Below are 10,189 nucleotides of genomic sequence, written 5' to 3' on the forward strand. Positions count from 1 at the left end.
TGACAGTGGTGTCTGAGAGGAGGATGCTGGACTTTCCCTCTCACCCTCTCCACGATGTGCTGATCAGCTACAGGAGCTCGTTCAGCCACAGACTCTGAGTCCCATGATGCACCACAGAGCGACACAGGAAATCATTCCTGCCTGTCGCCATCAAACTGTTAAACTCAGCACTGTGACCGACACACTCACTTTATATATACAATGCATATATGTACAGACATGTTAATACCTCTATTTTAGATTTATACTTTTTTATCCCATTTTATATCTTTAATTTTCTTTCTTGGTCGAGAAAACTGCAAGTGCAAAGTCTGTACAAAAACAAATTCCCCTCAGGGATAAATAAAAGACTTCTGATTCTGATCAGACATGTGGCTGTCAGAGAACTGATGCGTGCTGCTGACAGGAAGTTGACTCTGGTGTTTCCTGTGTGTCTGCAGCAATGTATGGACCTGAGAGAGAGGCTGTTGGGGCAGCAGAGAGACACTCAGGCTTCGCTCGAACGCCTCAAAGCTCTCATCAGGCTGATTCAACGCGACCAGCTCATCCAGGTCACCATGACCGCCTCCCTGCACTCCCAGCCCTGGATCAAACCCACCAGCACCGCCGCCCCGGGCCCCTCGGCCACGCCCCTGCAGAAGAGCCACGCCCACAGCCAGGACGACGCCAACAACTAGCCCCGCCCCCTCCGCGGCGCTCGAGGGCAGCCATGATTTGTTTTTGTCTGAATAATATCTGAGCGCGTTTCCTCCGAGTCGGGGAAACGAGAGCCTCCACTCGATTCAAGTATTTTTTAAAACCCAACACCTACAGTGCTTACGAGATTTCTTTGTTTATTTTCTATTTATTCATGTTCTTGGCCTTAATGTATTTATGACGAAGCGTTAGAGGACAGCGCAGCCGCAGCCGCAGCCGCAGCCGCAGCCGTCCACAACATATTTCCCTTTTTTAAACACAGGTCTAACTATCGTCCTGCATACCGTGAGAGCGAGCAGTAGAGGTAGTCGTAGTGAAGCGAGGCGACGGGACTGTACAGCGAATTATCTGACTAGATGTTTGTTCTCATTCTCCTATGAACAATGTTTTTGCCATAATAATTCAGGAAGATGTTTTCATCGTGTATGTAAACGCATACGAGCCTTCAAACAAAAACAGAGAATAACTTTTTTCAGTATTAATAGAGTTAAAGTCAAAGAAAAAAGTATTTAAGATTAAACTACAGAAATTAGCGTTTCTAGTGGAGATTTTAGTATTTTCATGCTGATGCCTGTTGATAAATGTAAGTTTGGAGTATTCAAGGGGATCACTGTACATATGTTGTATTATTATTATCATTATTATTATTATTACTATCATCATCATCATCATCATCATCATCGCAGGTTGTTTTTGGTTTTTTCAAGTCACACGTCCTGTGAGTTCAGCCGTTTGCTTTCTGTTGGACAGCGACACAAACTGAAGGTCACATGACCTCAGCGAGGACCAGCCGTGTGATCAGCCGTTTCCCTCAGAGTGTCAGGAGAACGTGGAGCGAACTCCTGACAAGTCGCAGGGGAATAAAGCCGCCTTTCCGCCAAATAAGCGAGCTGAGGCAAAGTGCGGTTCCGTCAGAAGGCGGCGCTAAAGCCGACGTTGCGCCTGAGGGGATTCAACAGTGGCTGTAAGAACGGCCCAATCAAAACCAGTCGCTCCGAGGGGACCAGAACATCCGCTTCTGTCTCCCTGTGAGTGCAGAAGACAAAAACCACCTCGAGGCTCCACCCACAGTCCCGCCTTTGGCCGCGTCTGCGGACCTTCTCACAGACCTCAGGTCGTTTCTGTTTGTGTGCCGCCGGTCGTGTCGGCGCCACAGAAACCAAACGGCTGAACAGAAAAAAGGACCAAAGTGTTTTTTCCCAACTGCACTCGAACACGTCAGGCGATGTGTGATGCATCCATTCAGTCCCTTCTCCCCTTAACCAGTATAGAAAATATGCCAAAAACTTTCTTTGTTTTTGTACTGGGATTCGCTCATCTATCAGTGACGTCTGTAGTGCTTTGTTTCCTCCCTGCCTCTTTTATATTTTCTGTTTGGGCTGTTTTTTGTTTACTCTGGTGTTTTCTGAACATTTTAACGAGCCTGTTAGTGATGAACACTGCCTCAAGTCCAAATCCTTTCAGATCCAGGGTTTTCGTCTTTGTTGTGTCATTTTATAAAACTCCAGTCAATCAGAAACGGGACAAACTGCAGCAACGCTTTGTGACTGACCTGGAGGATGGAGACGGCGTCCTCTTGGTGCGGCACCGCCGTCTTGTCCCGCCTGGTCCATTTGTCTCGCTAGTCTTCCTGCTGGTCCGGAAAGGTTCAGTTTAAGTGTTAAAGCCGTTACTTTCTTTCTCGTACTGTGGTCGCCACACAGTCGAGGCGCAGCTCGCTGCTCCCTGCTGATGCACAAACATGAACAAACGGTTTCAACGTTCAGAGAAAAAAATGCTTTCATCAGAAGAAACAGACGTGACGTCACAGCTGAGAGGAGGTGGCTCTCATTTCATTTGAAAATCATATCCAGCCCACCTGTTTGTATCAAACAAAAGATGCTTCATCTGTACGGCACAAAACTCAAACGTACCGAGCGTCCGCGGCCTCAGAGGCGGCCAACGAGCTGGGTCGCCAAAACCGCCGAGAGCGTCAGTGAGACGTTACGAGGGGCGTCGCCTCGCTTCGCGTGCAGCTCGTACGAGTCGTCGTCCAGCCGCTGATAAAAGCACAGTCTCATCCATGATGTTACGGAGGGCAGGAAGTGCGGGTGAAGCAGACTGAGGCCTGAAGGTCAGAAGGTCTGAGGACACGTTTTCATCTGCTGTCCAAACCACAACTAAGTCTGGATTTCTTAAACCTCAATCAGCAAACTGGGGTTCACACTGAACGACCTTTTAGTTATCAATCAATCGTTTGGTCACAACAAAGACGTGAAAATAAAAACTACAGCGAGGCAGTTTTGTCGTGTACTTCAGTCCTGCTCTGGCAGTACGGAGTCTGCTTGGCCTCGTCTCAAATGAAGACCCGTCAGCTTAAACCTTTTGGTCCAACATGAGAAGGACAAACATCAGGACCTTCTCAACATCCCTGAAGACTTCAGAAGAGAAACGTTCACTTTTCTTCATTATGTTTGGCTTCACTTCTGTAAATCATTTTACTTTATTTTCATTTCTATGCTACTTTGTACTGCATACTTGTACTTGAGTTCACTTGAACATAAATCCTGTTCTTCTGACAGCTGGAAAACTACCATCAAACAAAACGAATCACCAGCTGCAGTGCGAATCTTCTACCCGCACGTCAGCGTCAGTGCGTTTGTAGTAACACTAAAAACATTCAGTGCTTTTACTTTAGTAGCTCTGAGTCTGTGGGGGACGCGAAGACGTCTGCAGCAGGGTCTTCATCTGAGACGAGCTCGTTAACAGGACGAGTCCAGACTCAGCAGGTCTGCACCAACGCTGGACCCGAGCTGCCTTCAGAACAGAACAAAACACGAGCAGAATGTTAACGTGATGCATATCGAGTGGAAACCATATCCAAGCCACACAAACAAACAAACAAACAAACAAACAAACAAACCCTCCACCCTCTTCATCCGTTTCTAGAAATCTTCTCCGGGAGAAACTGTGCAGTGCTTAAACAGATCTATTTTAATACACGACACAACATTTGAACAAATGAGAAAAAAGAACATTTTTATATTCTTTTATCAAGGAGCAAAAAAAGAAAACATTGGATTTTCTATTGTTTGCCGGTTCTGCATTCTGACTTCTAGCTTGCGACGTTCAATTTTTTATTTTGCCACGAGGAGGCGACGGCGCGTTTAGATGGAAACGAAAATGTTGTTGAAGTAGAAGTTTTTTGTTTGTCATGACGACGGGGCTGTCCAGTGGATAGTGTGTATAGGAAAGTGTTTGTCTTAAATATGCCAACGTAGTTTTTTCTTCTTTATGATGCATTAAAAAGTTGATTGATGGAAGTTGGTAAACGATTCAAGAATAGTCTCACTTTTTTGTACCAAGTTCTTACAAAAAATGGAATCATTAATAAACAAAATCCGACAACAAAAGGTTTGGTTTGCGTCGTGTTTCATCTGCTTTGGTCCACAAACAAACCCGACAGCCGCCGCGTCGCGTCGGTCAGAAGGAGAAACGATTTAATCAGCCAGATGTTTTGCCTCTGGACAAGAAGCCGGTTTTACATGGACGTCTTTCATTTTGTTCACTGCTAGATTTTACAAGTCAACTGCCTAAAAACTTAAAGTACCAAGTTCATATAAAAATATAAAGAATCTTCAACATTTAACATCTATTAAACGGTTTATGACGTGTGAGCAGATTGGAGGACATTTCAGGGTCTTACTGACGTCACAGAGGACAGACTGATCATTGGAGCGAATGCTTTTCTGATAATTGATCTGTTTTTGTCTGATAAACGCAATAAAAAAACTTCCTAACAGTCTTTACATTTTGTGTTTGTAATCTGAAGAAACTAAAGTTATGAATGCAGTGAAGTGGAATTAAGAAGGAAATGAAATACTCAGGTGGCAGAAGTGCAGCGCCTGAGTAACTCGGGTCAGATTTAGAAAACCCAGTGATGAAGCTTATTGATTCCAAATATCACTTAGCAACCTTTACGATCACAGCCGACTCTGATCTGCTCACAACCATTAAAAACCGTTTATTAAATATTCATCATCATCATCATCACCACGATGCCTGCAGACACAGCTGACGTCCTGCAGGTCCCTCATGTGGACCACGTGGAGCTTCATCCTCTGGGGAGCAGGACTCTGAAGTCCCTCTTTTAGATTTGGTGTGTAGCGACTGAGCTTTTGTCCAGATGGAAGGAGCAGAATCAGAGGCTCCCAGAGGAAGACGGGCGTCGGCGTGCAGGCTCAGGGTGTTACCTGTGCAGGTGGGCAGCGCGAGCCGAACACCGTGTGGAAGTGTTCGATGAGGATCTCGGTGAAGATGTTGATGGGGGTCAGAGCACTCAGAGAGATGGAGCCGTGACGAGGCCACACCAGGTTGACCCCGAACACGCAGGCCAGGTTGGACGGACTCATCTTGTTCACGATGCTCTCCAGAGACACCTGAGGACACACACGGACCGTCTCAGAGCGGACAGACGTACTGCTGTCCTGTGTACTACTGCAGTACTTCTCCTGTTTCACTGTGTGTGACGGCTTCCATCGACATTTTGTCAATATTAAAACATGGGGGGTGGGTTATTACAAATATTCATTACTGGTTTCTATGGCGACAGCTGGTGGAAATATTCTTGTCGAGCTGAAGAACATTTGTTTAAATGTGTGAAGACGTCAGACGTACCGTGTGGAGGAAGCACAGCAGGAACTTCGTGACGATGAAGTGATGCTCAGGAAGACCTTCGACAATCTGTTTGCACCTGCTGACCCTCAGACTGCTCTCCACGTCTGAGACACACACACACACACACACACACCTCATCAACAAAACGGCTCAAGTGTTGACGCGCATAAGCGTCCCTGTCGTGGTCATGTGACTCGGTGCTGGACTCACTCAGCAGCTCCTGGACCTGGTTGTACACTCTGAAGGTGAGCAGCGGTTCAGGAAGCTCCCTGAGAAACGTCTTGAGGATCACGGCTGGAACGTGGACGTCGCCGTAATCGTCAAAGTTCACGGGCTTCCCTGAACAAATAACAAAAAACATCTTTATTTACACCCCGAGTGTGGACGACACACGTTTCATTAACATCACATTTCAGAGACATTAAAGGGACAGTCCACTGAAAGCCTCCGCCGGGACGTGAGACCTGATCTCAGAACAGGACAGACGGTCCGTGCGTGACACTCGTCTCTCTGAATCTTCTCAGGTGTCTTACAAATCAGAGCATGTGAGCTGTCGTCCTCTGCAGAGACGCTCCAGTCTCACAAGACAGGACAGAGACACCGGGACGTGCAGGGTGACACTGATCTCCACTTCCTGGTACTAACAGACAAGAAGGCCCCTGACACTAAGCGAGGGAGACCCCGCTCACCGAGGTTATAGAGCTTCTGGACGTCCTTGATGAGCTGAACACGAGCAGAGCGTCTGAAGATCCCCTCTGTCCTCAGACCTGACACAGACAGACAGGGAGACACACAGAGGCTGAATGATGGACATCAGAGGGGACATACACACCACTGGCCTTAATGTGGACACTGACCTTTGTCTTTCAGGTAGGCCACAGTCTGAGAGACGACGGGCGGGATGACGGCCTCCCTGTTCTTCTCTCTGATGCTGTCAGACAAACACGTTTCAGTCAGGCGAACAAACTGCGACGGAGACGCTCAGCGAACAAACACTCACTACTGCAGGCTGACTCCGAACTGCTGCGTGGGCAGGGGGGGACGCGGTGGAGGCGTCCTCGCCGGGGGAGAAGGTCCGCCTTTCTGAGCCGCTCGTAACCGTTCATCGTGTCTGAGAGAGAGGCGACACACAAACACAACGTCGTCACTTCCTGTTCCGGTGCCCACGGCGGCCTGAGAGCGGGAGTCGGTACCTGAGGACGTCGGCCGGGACGATGAGCTGCTCGTAGTTCAGGTGATCTCTGAGCTCCGCCAGGTAGTTCACGTACGTCAGCTTCTTCCCAAACTTGTGACTGTGAAGACACACGACGACGCGGTCACGTGACTGAAGACCGTCTGACTTCCTGCAGGTGAGTCAGACGTCTTTTTACCTGATCAGGGGTTTGAAAATGTTCCAGACGATCCGGATGAAGTTTGTGGGATGAACGACATAAAGAGTCTTCAGGTTCTTCTTGTATCTGGAATCACACACACACACACACACACTTTGGAGGAATTTACAGGCAACCGTCACAATATTCCCAGCCTGAGTCTGTCTGCTTGTTTATCTTTAATAAAGCTTTTAAAACTCATCTAAAACACTCAGAGTGAGTTTCTGAAAAGTGACCCTGATGCTGTCTGGACTGCACACAACAGGATGCCGAGCCGCCGTACTTCCTGTCGAACTCGCTGTAAGCTTCTCGTAACCATTTGAGAGACGGCTTGTTGCTGCTCCTCAGGCCATAGTGGAAGTAAACCAGGATGTAGTCCATCTCCACGTACTGGTCCAAGGTGAACTTCAGGTACCTGCGGAGGGGAGATGAGGTGAGGACTAACGGCTGACGGACTGCAGGTTCTCGTGGCTGTGAAGCACAGATTTACTGTGAACGTACTGCAGCAGCCGTTGGTGGTTCAGCTGGTGTGACGGAGGCAAACAGCAGCTGCTGAAGGTGATCAACTTCCTGCCGTAGTTGTCGTCACCTGGAGGGGAAACAGGTGAGTTTTACGTCTTTCTGGCCCCCTCTGGGTGACGGTTTGAAAACTTCTGACAGAAGTACGAGGTACATATGAAAGCTTTGTGACGAGAGTGAAACGTTTCAGTTGTGTTTACAGCAAACCCAAGTCAAGTTAGTTAAAGCAGCATTCAGTGATATTTTTGGCCACCAGATGGCAGCAGGACAAATAAAACATCTAATAAATTATCAGTTTGTAAAGTACACTATATAGACAAAAGTATCCAGACACCCCTCTCTATGGACCTGTTCCTCAGGGTTTGGACTCGGCCCCTGACTTCCAGTGAAGGGAAATCTTAATGCTTCAGCACACCAAGACATTTTGGACAATGCTATGCTTCCAACTTTGAGATTGTGAGCCAGGCCTTTTGGTCCAACATCAGTGTGTGACTTCACAAATGCTCTACTGCATGAATGGGCACAAATTCCCACAGAAACACTCCAACATGTTGTGGAAAGCCTTCACAGAAGAGTGGAAGCTGTTAGAGCTGCAAAGCTGTCTGAGTGTTTACAATGAGACGTCATTAAAGTCCCTGTAGGTGTGATGGGCAGCTGTCCCAATACTTTTGTCTACATAGTGTTTCTGTGTCTGATGTGTTTAGGGCTGCCACAAACTATTTTCATTATTAATCCTTTAGTCTGTGAAATGTCAAAGGAAAAATAAAAAAGGTTCCTGTTTTAAACAAATAAACCCTTAAGGTCCTGGTGTTTCCTGGGGACTGACCCGAGACCTGGATGATGCCGTGTCGCGCCACATCATAAAACGGGTGAGAAGCATCAGGACTGCTTGTGCTGCTGGGAGGAAGTGATGGAGCGTCTGTGACACACTTCTGACCCTCCTCATCCTCCTCTTCCTCCTTCTGAAGTTCTGTGAGGATTAAAGGAAAAGCAGCCGCTCAGTCTCTCACACGAGAATCAAGTCCAGCAGGAGACAAAATAAACTGAAACATCCTGACGCTGAAGGAAAAGCAACAAAGTTCTGCTCTGCACCACCCGACGTTTGCTCAGTGCTTTCTTATCTGCTGCAATTCACTGGGTTATCAGAGGAAAGAAAAGGCGGAGGCGAGCCAGAGGACTGGGTGGAGGTCTGCTTTCTGTGGATGTTTACTCTGTTTTCTATAAACACAGTCAGACTGATAACAGACAGGAAGTGAGGCGGGAAACACTCTGTGCTCACTCTATTTACACCCCTGAATGCATCACCACAGCCACAGTCCCCTGAATGCATCACCACAGTCACAGTCCCCTGAATGCATCACCACAGTCACAGTCCCCTGAATGCATCACCACAGTCACAGTCCCCTGATTCAAACCTGTTCAGCAGGTGACCTGCTGACCTCAGTGCTGCTTCTCTTTGGGCTGAACATCCATAAAAAACAGCCAAACTGTACACACAGTTTACTTACATATCAGAGACAGAAAGTACTTTTACTACAGTGCTATACAGTTTTGAGGTACTTGTGCATGAGTATTTCCATTCTGATACTTCAGAAGCAGACATTGTACTTTATACTCCATCAGTGATCAGCACCAGCATCAGTGTGATTATGGGTTGTAGCTGTGGGCCAATCACACGTCACATTAAATCAAAGAAAGCATGCAGTGATTGGCTGAGAGTCTTTTGTTTGGATCTACAGTCAACAGCTCATCTGAGTTCTGATGAAAGTGATGACATCTGCAGCTGACGAACACTTTCCTGATCGATCGATCAATCAATCAATCAATCAATCAGTCAATCAATCCGCAGGCCACTAAAGCAAAACGCCAAGTACATTCACTCACTTGCTAAAGTCCTTAAACTTTAGTGGAGTATTTAAATCTTCAGAGGAGTCCAGTTTGTGTTCACCCTGTTCCTCTGCTGTGTGTGCGTGTGTGTGTGCGTGTGTGTGTGCGTTTAACTCACCTATTTCTGCCAGCTGCTCGAGCTCCGATGTTGACGTCATTTCTGATGGATCGTGAAGGAAAAGCAAAAATCAATAATCAATGCGACTCCCGCTTTCACAAAGGGAAAACTAACAGTGAGCGGAAGTTAATTCAGCGGTGACTGAACGCCAAAGCCTCCGGGGAGCCACAGCGTCTCGAACAGGAGCCAAACTCCACCTTATTTTAACGCAAATTAGCGATTTATGGAACAAAAGACGACAGAAGTAAACTGAGTTAGATACACAGCATAGCGTTACACAGCAGAGTTTAACAAACTGCAGTACAAGTCAAAGTGCTGCTTAGCTAGCAGGTAAAAACGCGACAATTAGCAACACCTGCGCCGATTCAATGAGCCACGAAAACTGCGTCCATGAGCTGCACGAAGACAAACAGGCGCTTTTGTCCCCGGACACATCCTGTCCCGTCCGGTCGGGTTTGTGAGGAGACGTGAAGCTTTAGGAAACGCTCACCTGGAGATAAGCTAGCATCAATGAACCGCAGCCACAGGTACAAAGTTGATCCAAACTTCCTCAAGCGACCGCGGGCTGGAAGGAGGACTGCGCATGCTCAGTTCGGGCTCCAGGAGAGGCTGAGACGCTCATGTCTCACACACACAAACGAACAGTGGAGTCCATTTATGGAAGACCACCAGTGTGACTCACTCCTGTCACAATAATAAATAATGAAAACTCTTCATTATACTGACTTAAAGAATCTCTTTGGGCCTTCAGTGTCAGATCTTCTGCCAAAAGTAAAAGTAGTAATACCACAGTGTAGAAATACTCTGTTATATGTAAACGTTGAAGGAATATATTGTATTTTCACTTTCTTCTTAAACATAAAACATAATCAACTAATAAATTAGGATGTATTTTGTTTGAATTAAAAAGTACACTGTGCTGATAATACGTCCTTTTACTCAA

At 46.9% G+C, this 10,189-nt stretch overlaps 2 protein-coding genes across 5 annotated transcripts in view; one reads left to right on the top strand and one right to left on the bottom strand.

Moving 5' to 3' along the window:
• Nucleotides 1-1,230, top strand: part of phf21b (PHD finger protein 21B) — a 62,719-nt gene extending 61,489 nt beyond the window's left edge. For all 3 annotated transcript variants that reach the window (XM_046378498.1, XM_046378499.1, XM_046378500.1), the window contains exon 15: nt 441-1,230. In XM_046378498.1, the coding sequence (XP_046234454.1) occupies nt 441-677 (237 nt within the window). In that variant the 3' untranslated portion in view covers nt 678-1,230. The remainder of the gene's footprint in view (nt 1-440) is intronic.
• Nucleotides 1,231-3,647: 2,417 nt separating this feature from the next.
• On the bottom strand, nt 3,648-9,889 carry LOC124053401 (rho GTPase-activating protein 8-like). 2 transcript variants are annotated; one of them, XM_046378501.1, is made up of 13 exons: nt 9,737-9,889; nt 9,247-9,288; nt 8,068-8,211; nt 7,224-7,311; nt 7,006-7,137; nt 6,723-6,809; nt 6,546-6,644; nt 6,353-6,463; nt 6,210-6,283; nt 6,042-6,119; nt 5,563-5,691; nt 5,353-5,456; nt 3,648-5,114 (listed from the first exon to the last, which is right to left on the bottom strand). In XM_046378501.1, exons 2-13 carry the CDS (start codon nt 9,284-9,286, stop codon nt 4,917-4,919), a joined length of 1,284 nt encoding a protein of 427 aa, XP_046234457.1. In that variant the 5' UTR covers nt 9,287-9,288; nt 9,737-9,889; the 3' UTR covers nt 3,648-4,916. The 2 variants fall into 2 exon arrangements, with proteins under 2 accessions (XP_046234457.1, XP_046234458.1); XM_046378502.1 differs by lacking the exon at nt 9,737-9,889 and adding an exon at nt 9,602-9,620.
• Nucleotides 9,890-10,189: the final 300 nt, after the last annotated feature.

This window comes from Scatophagus argus, chromosome 22 (assembly GCF_020382885.2).
Source record: "Scatophagus argus isolate fScaArg1 chromosome 22, fScaArg1.pri, whole genome shotgun sequence".
NCBI lineage: Eukaryota > Metazoa > Chordata > Actinopteri > Scatophagidae > Scatophagus > Scatophagus argus.

Excerpts from the sequence above, each read along its gene's own strand:
- LOC124053401 (XM_046378501.1), bottom strand. The coding sequence starts at position 9,286 with ATGACGTCAACATCGGAGCTCGAGCAGCTGGCAGAAATAG. Across the intron at positions 6,645-6,722 it reads ATTTTCAAACCCCTGATCAG|TCACAAGTTTGGGAAGAAGC; the intron begins GTAAAAAGACGT and ends GTGTCTTCACAG. Across the intron at positions 5,692-6,041 it reads CCAGAAGCTCTATAACCTCG|GGAAGCCCGTGAACTTTGAC; the intron begins GTGAGCGGGGTC and ends TTATTTGTTCAG.